This window comes from Carassius carassius, chromosome 21 (assembly GCF_963082965.1).
Source record: "Carassius carassius chromosome 21, fCarCar2.1, whole genome shotgun sequence".
Lineage (NCBI taxonomy): Eukaryota > Metazoa > Chordata > Actinopteri > Cypriniformes > Cyprinidae > Carassius > Carassius carassius.
In genome coordinates, this window is record NC_081775.1 from 10,751,035 (window position 1) to 10,766,794 (window position 15,760).

General features: G+C 36.8%; 1 protein-coding gene across 14 annotated transcripts; it reads left to right on the forward strand.

Annotated features, from left to right (window-relative positions):
- The first annotated feature begins 1,643 nt into the window (after nucleotides 1-1,643).
- Nucleotides 1,644-14,444, forward strand: rbm39b (RNA binding motif protein 39b). 14 transcript variants are annotated; one of them, XM_059503280.1, is made up of 18 exons: nucleotides 1,644-1,895; nucleotides 2,203-2,262; nucleotides 2,850-2,920; nucleotides 4,186-4,335; nucleotides 4,619-4,671; nucleotides 4,768-4,959; nucleotides 6,735-6,800; nucleotides 6,927-7,064; nucleotides 8,129-8,246; nucleotides 8,382-8,534; nucleotides 8,624-8,761; nucleotides 8,864-8,929; nucleotides 9,464-9,668; nucleotides 9,786-9,866; nucleotides 10,443-10,557; nucleotides 10,677-10,782; nucleotides 13,219-13,297; nucleotides 13,400-14,444. In XM_059503280.1, exons 7-18 carry the CDS (start codon nucleotides 6,736-6,738, stop codon nucleotides 13,498-13,500), a joined length of 1,365 nt encoding a protein of 454 aa, XP_059359263.1. In that variant the 5' UTR covers nucleotides 1,644-1,895; nucleotides 2,203-2,262; nucleotides 2,850-2,920; nucleotides 4,186-4,335; nucleotides 4,619-4,671; nucleotides 4,768-4,959; nucleotide 6,735; the 3' UTR covers nucleotides 13,501-14,444. The 14 variants fall into 14 exon arrangements, with proteins under 14 accessions (XP_059359263.1, XP_059359262.1, XP_059359266.1 ...); XM_059503279.1 differs by having other exon boundaries at nucleotides 2,206-2,262; XM_059503283.1 differs by having other exon boundaries at nucleotides 1,644-1,869.
- Nucleotides 14,445-15,760: the final 1,316 nt, after the last annotated feature.

Sequence of the window (15,760 nt, forward strand, 5' to 3'; positions counted from 1 at the left end):
TCTTCAATGAACTTTTTTTGTTTAACATACTTTAAAATTTGAAGTAAACTACAAATGTACATTCAATACAAATGAGTGCACTTCTTTTTCACAAGGTTACAAATGGATGATAAATGATATGAGTATTGTGAGCACAGCCAGACTGACAGAGTAATGGCGGACACCTCCCTCTCTAAACAAAAGATTAACAGGGCTAAAGTTGAATCGTTAACAGTTCAAAAACCGTGAAATATGAACTACAGTTCATTTACAGGTGATGAAAGTTATCTTATGAAAAGTTATAAATTAACAGGTGGATTGTATTTCTTAGGGTAATGTCTATACACGTCTGTTATATATATATATATATATATATACACCAAGTTTTTTTATGCATGCATAATACTGTAAAATGTATAACAATGGTTTGATTATTATTGTATTAAGTTAGCCTATAAATGCATCCCAGTTAAATAATGTGACAGTCTTTTGTAATGTAAGGCTATTACTCAAGGTTTAAATGCTGATTGATGACACTTTCTCAAAATACATTACATGGAATTAACTTGTTCAAAACAAAACAAAAAGTCGGAACCGATAGCATTGTTTGCTTGCCAACATGCAGCGCCCTTGCACTACAGACATCCCGAGTTTAAGTCCTGTTTATTCACAGTCTATGATCCTTGAGTCAAGGACCTTTTCCGATCCCACCCCCCATCTCTTTCCCACTTCGCTTAATCTCAGTTCTGATCTGACCTATCATAATAAAGGCGAAAATGCAAGAAAAAACCTGCAACAACCTGCAAAAGTGAATTTTGTTGTTGTTTTGGATATTTGTAATTGAATATATTTATATATTCTATACACACACACACACACACATATATATATATATATATATATATATATATATATATACATATACATAAACTATATCTATTACATTTCTGAACCACTGTACTATTAAAGAGATGCTAACTCTTAAACAGGTAGCGAGTAATGTTACAAGACTTTATCTTGGCTGTGAGGTCTGGGAAATTGTAGCAATAATTATCAAATAAAAATATAAATATTTTTCATCTTTAAACCATGTATGCACATTATTTAAAGATTTGGGTGTCTATTTGGCCAATATATTTTAATAAAAAATAATTATTCAGAATAATATCCCTAAATTTTGCGTTGGACAATTATTTTAGACTGCTGTAAAGTTGTGTGAAGAACTGACGTTAGAATGAGAAGAAAACTATACCCTACAATAATATCAACAATTCAAACATTAATATTATGCGTTTGAATTAACTTATTTGAATTAAAATACATATATAAACATTAATCACAACATAAATATAAATAATATTAGATGTATTTATTAATTTACATAAATATTAATTTATAAGTATATAGATTACATTTATTATTCATGTAAATCTAATTTTTATTCAAGCCTTTCTAGATCTAATCTTTATAATCTTTTGATGGCTCCGCCCTTGTTTACAAAGCGCCAAGCTAGATTCTGCAATTTAGGGGTATTATTTTATGAAGAAGAAGAAAAAGGCATTGCAAATTCTGCAAGAATAACCACACAGGAAGAACAGAAACTCTAATTTCTCCTTTCCTAGACTTTTATCTAACGTGCATTACGAAACCACAGGAAACCCCGCCCCTCACAGCGTCCATTTTGGGTAAAGCAGGAAGTTGTCTTGTGAGGCAAACCTAATGACAAACTGAACTGAGCTTATTAAATAGCCACAGATTCGAACTTCGGTATTTGTTTTTCTTGAATGATTATTCGCTGTATGTTTTGCTCGTCTATAGGCGGATCGGACCGTGTGCTTCGCAGCTGTGTTTACTGTCAGACTTCACGCGCGCGTCGAAGAGCTCGCGACGGTAAGCGGAGTGCTCAATAAAACCAGGTAATTTTTGCAAACAAGCAGCTTTTGGTCTAATTAGGAGTCGGGCTCAGAATTAAATGGAAATATAACATGCATTAAATTATTCTGTAATATATGGATACGAGCGTGGCGCCTACATTAGCTTCTTATGTAACGTTAATGATGTTGTCTGGAGAGCGTTTAACGTTACGTTACTGCACAGCTCGACTGGAAGATGATATTTGTTTGTTTGCTCTGTCAATGAAACGAGTGCTTAAACGGAACCACAAACTATAACTCATGAGGTTGGCTGTGTTTGTAAAGTGTATGTTGCTGTTTTCATATTTAGCAGGTCAGAATGGCGGATGACTTCGACGTTGAGGCCATGCTGGAAGCTCCTTATAAGAAGGTGGGTGGACGACCGGAAGTTGACGAGTCTTTTTTTTTGTTGTTGTTTTTGTTTTTTGTAGGCGTTTAAAGATTAGTTCAACAAAAATATGTCATAGTTTATTAACCTATATGCATTTCCAACCCGTATGGATACCATTCTAGTGATGAGCACAAAGGGAGAAATTTTGAAAATTGCTTCTATCCATCATGCTTAGTCATGAACGAGGACTTTAGCCTTTAATTGTAAACAACAAAAAATTCCACAAGCACCATAAAAAGTCTATATGAGTACAGTAGTCATGTTTCAGAACTAAACATCTAATAAGTTTATTTTTTTTCCACAGGATAACTTGCCTATACATTTAAAAAAAATTCAGAGTTTCTCCTTTTATTGTTCAGAAGAATGAAGTTTTGGAACAACATGGGTGGATAAACAATAATAGATTTTTTATTTGTGTGTGAATTGAACTCGTGTTGTCATATGGCTACTCAGAAACCCTGCTTTTATTGTCTGTGCCTGACTAAAGTGTAAGACTGTGTAATGTGTTTGAGAGAGAGTGTGATATCCTGAATTACAAATAAATGCCCATCTATCTCTTTTTATAGACTTGCCTAATGATATCTCACCTCTACTTCCCTGAATACATCTTTGATTCCAGTGTGAACTGTGAAAAAAAGTAAGGTAGTAATTGCGCAATGTATTAATGTACTTTGATCCAAAATACAAATAGACCGCCACCATACACCTTTAAATCAATTTGGTTTCATAACGGTGAATGAATGCCAATAGATGAAACACAATGTGACATGGAGCAGAGACAGTATTCAGGTTTCAGCCATGTCACCAAAAATCTGTTAAAGGTGAATCCGATGCAGTGGACGAAAAATAAAAGCTGCTGTTCAAAATTCTGGGGTTGGTAAGATCTTTAATGTTTTGAAAAGAAGTCTTGTGCTTACCAAGACTGAATTTGATTAACTTGTAATATTATATAATATTGTGATTTGTGAAATATCTTTATATTTTAAATAAAATGTTTTCTATTTTAATAGAATTAAAACATTTTAAGCATCATTACTCCAGTCTTCAGTGTTACATGATCCTTCAGAAATCATTCTTATACTCTGATTTGCTGTTCAAGAAACAGTTCTTCTTATTATTAGTGTGTTCTGTATTCTTTAATAAATAGAATGTTCACAAAACAGTATTATTTGAAATCTAAATCTTTAGTAACATTGTCTTAACTGTCACTTTTGATGAGTTTAATACATCCTTTCTGAATTGAAGTATTAATTTCTTTAAAATAAACATCTGACCGCAAACTTTTGAATGGTGGTGTACATACAATACACCATAGACATGCATTATAAATGGATAAAATCAACCCCTGCCCGACATTAAAATAAAAAAACAACTCAAAAATTCTTCATATTATCGAAGTACTATTTATTGCAAATTGCATTTTAAATGGTATAGCCTTCTCATTGGACCTGGAGTCAAGAATTGAAGCCCTGGACTGTACTTGACCTGTACTGAAGGTCATCTTCGGTGTTCAAACCTGAAAAGAGCAGAATTGTCCTTTAAATTAATTTTAAATATGAATACTGTCTCTCTACCCAATGTTTTGATGGTCTCTAAAACCGTTGACATTGGCATTTGGTTTGTGCATGTATTTAGTAATATCTCTTTATCGTAAAACTGTTTGCTATTTAAAAATGCATTACCCAATAATATTTTTTTTTATCAGTAAAGGTAGATATAAATAGAATTTGTATCTGTTTTTTTTAATAGCTGTCATAGTTTTGAAAATGAGACAAATGTGGGGAAAAAAGCCCTGAAAATCTTTTGATGAGGTTTTAAGTTGTGTCTTTTTTTGGCTGACTTTGATGCGGTGTCTTTTGGGAGGCGATATGACTAAGCCGTGTAAATCCCTGTCTGCTTCAGGACAAGCTGTGAGACAGAGATGGCATCGAGCTCTCACAGTCCAACAACGCAAACTGGGGAAGATCACACGGACTGACAGCCTTCACTCAGGAATGCTCTTTAGTAGCTCTATAGTATGAAAACAACAAGAATTATGCTAAAGATAGCAGGGTACCTATACTACCCTAAAAACACATGGCCTAGCATGTCAAGATCTTGAATTTACACAAAATAAGGCCCCCCCTCACCTTGGATTATTTACAACAGACCATTAGATTACATTCAATTTGTACACGCTTTTATCCAAAGTGACAAAATTAGGAAAAACATAAGCAATTTATCATAAAGGAGCCAACAATAGTAGCATTTCTGTCTTTTCTCTTATCCCCCTGCCCTCTTAATTTTCAATATTTCCTCTCCATCCTCATGTTGTTCTTTTATCAATCCTGTTCAGGGTGAAAGCAAGTCCTCTAGCGCCGATGGTCGTAATGAGGAACGCAGCAAAAAGTAAGCACAAACCTGTATTTTTGTCATCCTGCTTTTCAGGTTAATTAATTACACATGTTGGTAGTGAAGGAATTTGTGGGGGGTTTTTCCACGTAGGAAAAGACGCAGCGGCAGTCATAGTCCGAGTCCGGGTCACCGGAGGAGTAGAAGTGGGGGCCACAAGAAGAGCCGCGAGCAACGCAGGAGCCGGAGCCGCGAGCGGAAACGTTCACGGAGCAGAGAACACAAGCGGTCGCGATCCCGCAGCAAGGATCGGGGTGGACGTTATCGTGGACACAAAATTCCCTTGTAAGTTAATCCCCGATTGTTCAGTTTAGAGTCTAATATTTCTCTTGGTCAGCTTTCCAAATCAGGGTTGTAAACACAGTAAAATATTTAAAGAAATGGTCCACCCAGAAATGAAAATTCAACCCTCATGTTGTTCCAAAACCCATTAGACTTCAGAATACAAATTAAGAGATCCTTTCAAACAACATTTTCAAGCTTCAAAAAATTTGTAAAGACATGAATTTTGCCATTTAATCCAAGTCTTCCAAAGAAACATGCACACATTGCATGCTTTTATTCCCTTATAAACATTGATGAACGCACATTTAAATCGCTTGTAAAATATGATAAACATAAGCTCAACTGTGCAAATCTCATTGGTTTTTACCAAGCAAGTAATCACAGTTAGGCCCGATCAAACAGAATGCATTTTTTGCAGTGAGAGATGACTTTTTGTAATTGTCTTTGGTTGGCAGTGACCGTTCTGTGCACTGTTTATGCACCCTGTGTGCAGCATGTTTTGCAGGAGTGCTCTGAAGTTGAAAAAAAAGGAACTCTGAGCAGAAAAAGCGCCTGACTTCCGAGAGGCGGGCCTTCTGTATTTTTTAGGACTTCTGTTAATATGACAGTTTACTTAACAGCAAAAACCAAAGATTATAGAGCGCTCGCGCTATAATCCTTTGATTAGACTGACAGGGCAGCTGATTTGGTGGTTGCCTAGCAACATAACACAGCGCACTGCTATTTTTTTAAAAGTCACCAAAAAAAGCCAGTGCAGTGTTTGCCTTGTTTACATCCCTAAAAATGCATTTGGTGTGATCGAGGCCTTAAACTTCCGTTTCATGAGCTCTACTGTATGTTTTAAAGATGAGTGGAAGTCATACAGATTTGGAACAACATGAGAGTGAGTAAATGATGACTGAATTTTCCTTTTTTTCCAAAGACCATGGACCAATTTGAACCTGTTGTGTATATGGGAAGCATAGTTTAGTTTGTTGTAACTAGAGCTCGGTCAGTGTCTTGCTAAATGTGCATCTGCTTTGCTAAGAATGCTTGAATCTTACGTTCCTTTATGCTGCGGCACATTGCAATGTTTTTGAAGATGCCTGGTGCTTGTTTTGAGGAATTCTCCGAATAGAAAACCTGGAGGCGATGTCCATCCAGGCCTACTGTGTTCTGGTTCACGGGGGCAACCTTAACCGCAAGTTCATTGGCCACTTGCAGACAGATGACTCAGCATGCCCTTATCTAGCAAGCAGTGATCGCCCACTTCTTCAGTGATCATGATTGCAAAAAAAATATTTTTCCATTGGGTTTTTTCAAATATTCATCATAATATAATATAAGGCCCTTACAGAGGAAACAGTGATTACTGTGGTTGCATTTTTTCCATAAAATAAATTTCAATGTAAAAAATATCTTCATGGAACATTACCTTTACTTCATCTTCACATATAATATAATATAGATTAAGGGTTATGGGTAGTGTAGTTTTTCCACTTAAATTTGTCTGTTTAACGGGATTTTTAAAGAAGCTGAATTCGCACATGTGATTTCTACCAATATCATTGCGTAACTCATGTTTGGTCTCTTTTTCACACTAATAATAATAATAAAAATCTTTTGAAGGCAGAACCCATAGTTTTGCCATGGCTTGCAATGGGTTCTCACTGGATTCTTGCCAGTATGCCGTACTATCAGGTACTACCAGTATGCAGTAGCCCTTGCATGGCCACGATGGCTGAAAGTTGACTGCTTTAACGCTGAGAAAAACCCTTGTTTTATATGTGTCATAGTATGGGGCCGAAATTAAATGGTGGTCCCGGAGGGAAGACTGGCCCACAACATTTCACCAAACACAGGTGATGACTCATCTGTGACTCTTGCTGCCTGTTGTGTGCTGAATGTGTGCTGATGTGTGCATCTGTCATGAGTAATCATACACGGATGGGTGAAAAACACAGACTGACGGAGTATTCTGACTCTAGTCGCAGGCGCTCTCGGAGCAGAAGCCCGTTTAAGAAGGACAAAAGCCCGTTTAAGAAGGACAGAAGCCCGTTTAGGAAGGACAGAAGCCCGTTTAAGAAGGACAAAAGCCCATTTAAGAAGGACAAAAGCCCTGTCAGGTGAGACGCTCATTGAACATCATAAAAAGGTCCTTAACTGGCACTGATGGTTCCATGAAGAAACTTTAACATCCATGGAACCTTTCCAGTGCACAAACGATTCTTTATAATGGAAATATGTTCTTCAGATTATTAAAGTATTCCTCACACTAAGAAAACATGGTTCTTAGAAGAACTGTTCACTGAATAATTCTTTGAGGAACCAAATATGGTAGTTCTGTTGTATTACTGTGAAAACCCCCTTTTGGAATCTTTGTATTTAAGAGTAAAGTATTACCACAAATTATTCCATAACAACATGTGAGGTTATTTTATGAGGTTAGAAAAGGAAATGGGTGCAGTTATTTTTAAAAGGTGTTAAAAGCACTGTTAATTCTTCTGCCTCAAAGTAATTCTGCATATCATTTATCAAGTCTACAGCTCTCAGTAAACTTGCTATAAGGTCTGCATAACTGTGCAGTTGTTTCAATTAATTAATGTTGTTCAATATAGTCAATAGACATACACAGAATGTCATTTTAATAGAGATTGATGAGTTCCTTTTAGCCTGACATTAATGTTTTTAAAAAACATTTATTCAGTTTGAAGTCATGGATAATCTAGTCTAATCTAATCTAAAATTAAGTTGATTAACTCCTGAAGAGTCTCCATTTGGTGTGAAATTTAATATAAAATCTGATTTAGCATATTTAGGCTATTTACATTCTTGGACTGCATTGTTTGCACACTATTTCGAAACATAAAGCTCATATACAGGTGAAATGTAATGTTTGTATTCTGGGTTTTTTTTATGAACATATTATAAACTGAGAGAACCTATCAAATATCAAGGTATAGCGGAGTAAAAATTAAGTCTTGAGCACATATTAGCCTACAGATCTTCTAAATCATTATTTTCAAGGTAAAATAAAGTGGTTTTAAGCATAAATGTAACTTGTGTTTCAAATTTTGCCAGTAGGTCCAGAAAAATAAACTTAAGCTTTAAGACATGAAACCTAAGCTTTATTTCCAGAGGGAATGTTTTGTGTTTCAGTGGTTGATGACCTGTGTGTTTCTTCAAACAGGCAGCCGATAGATAATCTGAGCCCAGAGGAGAGAGACGCCCGCACAGTGTTCTGCATGCAGCTCGCTGCCAGAATTAGACCCAGAGATCTGGAAGATTTCTTCTCTGCAGTGGGAAAAGTATGATGCTCTTAATTAAAACAAACTTAGCTATGGTTATTTTTGTTATTTTTTATTTTGGTTCCTCTTTCTCCTCATTTACTGATGTTAAATGACAAATTAAGCACAAGAGAGCTTTTGTATCCTTTGTGTAAGGTCCGTGATGTAAGGATGATCTCAGATAGGAACTCTCGGAGGTCGAAGGGCATTGCCTACATTGAGTTTGTGGATGCGACATCGGTACCGCTGGCGATCGGCCTGACGGGGCAGAGGGTTCTGGGAGTGCCTATCATAGTCCAAGCTTCACAGGTCAGAGCATTAACGGACTGCAAATCCCCTGTCCGCTTCCTAATCCAGTGCATGTGAATCGTTTTGTTGAATTTTTTTGCGTATTTCAGGCTGAGAAGAACAGGGCAGCAGCCATGGCCAGCATGCTCCAGAGAGGTGGTGCAGGACCCATGCGGCTGTACGTGGGCTCCCTGCACTTCAATATAACTGAAGACATGCTCAGGGGCATTTTTGAGCCATTTGGAAAGGTGTGGTTGGCATTCTAAGCAGTTTTAGATGCATAAATAAGCCGCTAGGATAAAACTAAATTTGCTGTTTAACATGAGTTTGTTTTCCCCCTCTCGTTTCAGATTGAGGGCATCCAGCTAATGATGGACAGTGAGACTGGCAGGTCAAAAGGATACGGATTCATATCAGTGAGTTCATCAAAATGCTAATTTACTAAGGTTTAAGGGGCCATATTTGACATTTTGACATCTGATTGAATAGATAATCAGTGGATGAATAGTCAAACATCTTGGTCCTTCCTTATTGTTTCTCTCATCATGGACGTGAGTAGAGCTGCATGACTGAATTGTGATCTTTGTGATTTTATGGCCAAAAAGTTTGATTATCAATATAATAGTAGTATCTATTTTAATCTTTTTTTTTATTATTATTATCATCAAACACAATAGGAGGTATTACTATTGTAATATGTTATTGTAAAATTAAGTCTAGTATTTAAGAAAAATAATACTAATAATAATTTTGGTTTTTATTACTGTTGAGTTCATATCTATGATTTCTAAATGACCTTCTAAATTAGCTTTTTTTCATCCTGTTGTGACTGGCAAAGGAAACCGTATATCTATAAAAAAAACTATATCTATATAATGCAAAAACAAGACAGTTCTATTTTGCCTTTGTGTCATAAATCCAATGCTGATTAACTGTCTGTGTTTGTGCAGTTTGCAGATGCAGAATGTGCTAAAAAAGCCCTGGATCAACTAAATGGTTTCGAGCTTGCAGGACGGCCAATGAAGGTGGGTCATGTTACTGAGCGTTCTGATGCCTCATCTGCAAGCTCTTTCCTGGACAGTGATGAACTGGAGAGAACTGGCATTGACTTGGGCACAACAGGTCGACTTCAGCTGATGGCAAGACTCGCAGAAGGTACTGATTAAATGCTGCACGTTACTGTCTCTCAGATGTGCCGAAGACTGATTCAAGCTACTTGTGTATATTACATGGTTGTAAACTAATTTATACGTGTCTCTGGGATGTTTTTAGGTACAGGACTGCAGATTCCTGCTGCTGCTAAGCAGGCCTTACAGATGAGCGGCTCTGTGGCATTTGGAAATCTAGCAAATGGTGCGTCTTTGAGAAATATTCATATTTCTATATTAGAATCCATTAAGATGATAGAATTTGAAATGCACTGAAGTCCTGAGAATTTTCCCTAGGGGCGATTTGACAAACCTGAGCAGAGCTTATTGTTCCCACCATTTATTGATTCTTCAGAAGGTTTAAGGCTGTTTCACACTGAATCACCGACAAACGGTGCTTTCACACAAAGCACGAAACGATTAATTGCCTTCTGCTAGGTGGCGCCAACCAACAATGCATTTTCCTCAGATATGTATCTGGTATCTAGAATACGCTTTTTCAGTGTTTGTTTACACAGACTTTTCGAAACAGGACCACCACCCCCCTCTTTTGTGCAACAGCAACTGCTCCGTGCACGTAATCTAAGCTCAAATCTAATTGGACACAAATCTAAATAAAGCACACAGGATGGAAAAAAAAACCTTACTTTATCATGCCACAAAAGATCGCACCTGGTGTGAATAACCCAATAGTGATCTATTGTTTTGATTCATTGCTCCAAATATTCATGTGAAAAGGCCTTTACAGTGACAGTTATGTATGTTTTTGCATCACTGACAGCCTCAACCACGCAACCTCTTGTTCCCAATCCTGGGATGAACCAAGCTATGAACCTTCCAAGTCAGCCACTGGCTACGCACTGCTTGCAGCTCTCCAACATGTTCAGTCCACAAGCGTAAGTTACATTTATTATTAAAACTATCATTGACAATAGCGTATGAGATGTTGAATGGCATGTGTCATTTTTAAAAGAAAGAAATTGATTATAAAATGTCTTGTTGTGTTGCTCTGTAGGGAAAACGATCCTGGCTGGGACCTGGAGATAAAGGATGATGTCATCGAAGAGTGCAGAAAACACGGAGGCATTATTCACATATACGTCGACAAGAACTCTGCTCAAGTATGTCGTTACCTTCATACAGTGGCTTTAAAAAGTCTACACACTCCTGTTAATGTCACTTTTGTCACCACTTTCAATGCAATATGAAAATCAGTGATGTTTTACATTTATAAAGCAGCAGCATTAACAGTGTGTGTAAACTTTTTTTTTTATAGCCATAGTAGTTGAATTTCACCAAATCTATTGAGAACATGGCCACATTTCCCATCAAAATGAAAAAGGTGGTATATTTAGCTTATTTAAAATTAATCCTATTTTTAGGAGCAATTATTTTTTGTATGTCATTATTTTCATTCTATTATAGAATTTGAATTATAAAGTCTTTGTACATGTACTATTCAGACATTTAAGGTCTGTAAGTTTCTCTTATGCTCGCCAAGGGTGCATTTATTTGATCAAAAAATACATTAAACAGCAAAAATGTTATCACAGTTCAACATTACTGTTTTCTATTTTAATATATTTAAGAATGGCATTTATTATTGTGATAGAAAATTAGAATTTTAAGCAGCATCAGTCTTGTCACGTGATCCTTCACAGACATTAAATAATAATATACTACAACTACTGATTAGGGGTGTAACGATACGCGTATTCGTATTGAACCGTTCGGTACGAGGCTTTCGGTGCGGTACGCATTATGGACCGAACAGTTCGTTGGACTAATTAATTATATTTGGAAAATAAAACAAATTGTGAAATATAATGATATGCGTTCAACAAGGTAGCCCAATAACCCAAACGACGTAACAGGCAATGCCCCTGACACCCCCGAAGAAGAAAGAAACACCAACTTATAAGTTTATGTTAGGCTACTCAGTCAGGCGCTCGCTCACTCAGTACGCGCTGAAGGCTCGTTGCAAAATGGCCAATGCGTTTAACAGACCAGAAATAAAAGATCCTCCAATAACCAACAGGTCTGGTGTTTGGGTGCACTTTGGATTCCCTGTAAGTGAGCGAGCGCCTTTATGGGCCTTTCACACAGGACGCGGTATGCGCTGCGCTATAAAACCCATTCATCTCAATGGCTTGCTCCGTGCAAGGACGTTTTGTCGACCAAAAGCGCAAGCGCAGCGGTGCGCATCATTTGCGTGCTTGCGCGCACGCCGCGGTCAAAGTTCAAAATAGTTCAACTTTTGCCGCTGCGCTCTGTGACGATTACCAGCGCGACCAATAGGATCCAAAACAAGAACGGAAATCAAAATGAATGAACGGCTAGTACAGTACTGTGTGTGTCAGAATTTCCTGAGCTGTACGATACAAGTTTGAGGTAGTATAGGGACATCGTCAGGAAAGCTGTGTCATGTAGACACATCTCCATTCAAGGAACAACAGACTATGATAGAGCTCCCGCTAAAAGTTTTTAAAACTCTGCCTACGCCATAGCGCAGCGCAAATCGCGTTGTATCTGAAGGGCAACGCTGAACCCAGCGGCAAGCGCCGCGCATACCGCGTCCTGTGTGAAAGGCCCACTCTGTAGTGGAAAACGTAGGTTTTAAGAACATGCTTAATGTAATTGAGCCCCGTTATAATATTCCTTCACGAGCCCATTTCAGACAGACCGTAATTCCTGCTTTGTTCCAAAAAACATAAGCCCTATAGAGAACCAATTGAGTAAAAACACACTCAATATAAAGAGTTATAGAGTTCCATATAAAAAGTTACATCTTTGTATTTGTTCATAACTACTACAATAATATAACATTTTCATTTTTTTTATAAGGAGCTGTTTTTGTTTTATACAGTATGCTGCTAAGAAAACACTATAGAAGATGGGTAAAGAATAGCTCCATCATTGTTCAATGTAAAAAAAAACATACTTTGTTAGTTTTAATAAATAAAACGTTTTTTAAAAATCAAGGAAATTTATCTGCCAATTTTTTCTTTTTGCTGTATCTAAAACGTACCGAACCGTGACACCAGTGTATCGTATCGAACCGAACCGTGAATTTTGTGAACCGTTACACCCCTACTACTGATACTTGATCATTTATTCTAGTATGCAGATTTTCTGCTAAAAAAAAATTTAAAAACTATTTTAATGCAACTTTCTGAATAAAAGTTTATTTTATTTCAAATAAAGCACCAACATTTGCTTTTCAGTCAATTTTAATTAAATTTAAAAAAAGAAATTCAATTGTTTATTTATTTATTTGAATGAAAATGGCCATATAGAGAATATATCAATTATGAAATAATATCTGAACCATTATGGTTATGAAAATTTTGGGGCATATGCTTATTTGTCATAATTGATTGAATATAATATTACAATCTATTGAAGATTATTCATATTCTAAATGTAAATTAGTGTGTGTGATTTTGGGGCAAAATGTGACCTGAACATGTTTTTGAGACTCGCTCCTACATTCTAGGACTCAAATAGGCTGCCTGTCTTTTTTACCCAAAAGCCTAATTTTTGCTCTTGTTTGGCAGGGAAATGTTTATGTAAAGTGTCCAACCATCCCAGTAGCAATGGCTGTTGTCGGCGCCCTGCACGGTCGGTGGTTTGCAGGTAACCCCATCTCATTTTCTCCCATCTGCCAATCTTTCCTCTCCTTAGAGTACCTTGTGTTGTTGTGTATGACATCAATCGCTCTCTCCTTCACTTTATCAGGTAAAATGATCACAGCAGCCTACGTGCCTCTTCCTACGTACCATAACCTGTTTCCAGATGCTGCCACAGCTACAGAGCCCCTGAGGCCCATGCACCGGTGATCCACAGAGTGACCCCTGCTGACCCCGCTTCGTCTGGATCCATATGCTTACCCTAAAACCCCTTCCCAAATGAACAGAGACAGTCCTGTCATGGAGGGCCGTCTAATGAATGGAGTTAGATTTCACAGTTGGACTGTATTTTCATATTGTATTTTAGCAGGGGTGTTGCTCTGCCGTTAGAATCACCTTCTCTGCGTTTCGCAAGCTTCAGACCAGCTCTCAGCTGTATGTACAGTGGTCTATTGATAAGTGAAAACCTGTAACACCGTCAGCCTCTCTAGATGAGCTCTTGACTCCCGAAAACCGGTTTTGAAGGAGGTTCTGGTGTTTTTTTGAAAGGTATTTCTGTTTGTTCGATTTTTCTTATAAGGTTTCTCTTTCTCTGTTTGGTCTTCAAGTCAAAGTTTTCATCAGTCTTTATCTTTCCATGACAGACGCTGTGTTGTGAACTAATGGTTCATTTTTCTTTTGTTTCTTTATTTTTAAGCAACAAAAGACAACCAAGAAAAATAAATGAGATTTTTTTTCTGCAGTCTAGTTGAGCTGTTTAGCTTTCTAAAACATCTTTGAATTAATAACGTTTCATAATCAAGAAATGATTTTTCTAAAATCTTCTACTGATTAAATGACTTTAACAACACTGTGTAAAAATGAGTTCTGTCTTTGTATTAATGCTGTTATTAAGGGTTGATAGACAGAGCACCTCTAGAGGGAGATGCTAGTATGGTTTACAGTCTAGTTGATTGAATAATGAAGTGTTAAAGGGATGATTCACAAAACTAATGTTGTTCCAAACCTATATGAGCTATTTTGAGAAATTATTTGTATCTTTTAATCAGTTGATCTTTTAATCAACAAAGCTGTTTGGTTATAGACATTTGTTAAAAATATCTTCTTGTGTAGAAAAGTGAAAGAAAGATTAAAGTCATACAATATCGGAATGACATGAGGGTGAGTGTATGGCAGGATTTAAATATTTGGGTGAACTTTAAAGTCACTTTAAACTACTGTTTTCCATATGATATGGAAAATTATGATATTACTTTTTTAAAATACTAAGATCAAAACATTATTAATAACTACAATCAGAAACATATCAAAACAACTGGTAAATAATACAAAGTGTGTGGCACCCTTTGTCTAGTACAGATGACAGCTCTGCGCACTCTTGGATGAACTCGCACTCCTTTAGAGAAATTCATTTTAAGGCTGCAGCTTTATTATTATTGTTAACCAGACGTCATATCTACTAGATGAGATAGATAATGTGAAATGTAATGCGTTCTGAGCCCTCTGTCAACTTTATTGTGATTACAACACTCGAATCAATTCCAAAATTCCATAATGGAGCATTGGGGCTTAATGAAATATTAAATAAAAATCTTGTTAAGCCAGTTAATGTGATTTATTTGAGCTGCACTGAAACCTTGGGAATTTGCCTCAGGAAGTAGCTTGAATCTGAAAAATCTGAGCAGCTAAAGCCAAACCTTCTCTTCCAATCCCAAAATGAACCAGCTCAGCCATAAGCAATATTCCAACTTTCCCAGACAATATGGTGTGTATGATGTCAAATGGCATGTGTCCTGGCTAAAAAAACATACTGTCTCTGAGCGAGCAGCTGTTTGTTAGTGTGTGGTGTGATGCAAGACTTGCGTTTAAAGGCGCACCTTCCAGCCAATCAGAATTAAGTGTTCAGAAAGTGTTTTTTTTTTTAATTTTATTTTTTATGTACTTCTAGGGATAGTTTATGCTCATCATTTATTTATCCTCATGTTGTTCCAAACCATTTAGAATTTCTTCTCTGCACATAAAGGAAGATATTTTTAAGAATGTTGATAACCATATTTGGTACCATTGACTTTTATCGTACAGGGATAGTTTATGCTCATCAGGGGCGTAGTTTATGGGGGGGATGGGCGGGAGGTAAAAAATATTCAAATCCATCAGTTACAACCCCCCCCCCCTCCCCCCATTATTTCAACATGAAAATCACAGTAGATCAAATGAAAAATATAATATGAAAAAATAGAATTCATTTATTTTGTAAAAATAATTTTGTTCCTAATCAAATATGAGTGTCATAATAAATCAGACAAAAAATACTCCCCCTCCATTGAACCGATTGGTAACGCCCAACCAATGAGTCGCACTTTCACCAAAACAAGCGAGTGGTGTTTGAATGGGAGAGCACACGGGTAATGTTAACGCCTAAAATGAAGAGAAGCGCTGCACAGCGGACTATATTTAACTGCTAGTCAGA

Bases quoted from the DNA above. Each gene is read 5' to 3' on its own strand.
- rbm39b (XM_059503272.1), top strand. From the start codon at position 2,212: ATGGCGGATGACTTCGACGTTGAGGCCATGCTGGAAGCTCCTTATAAG. The intron at 4,960-6,734 runs GTAAGTTAATCC...TATGTGTCATAG, and splicing joins CGTGGACACAAAATTCCCTT to TATGGGGCCGAAATTAAATG. The intron at 7,065-8,128 runs GTGAGACGCTCA...TTCTTCAAACAG, and splicing joins AAGGACAAAAGCCCTGTCAG to GCAGCCGATAGATAATCTGA.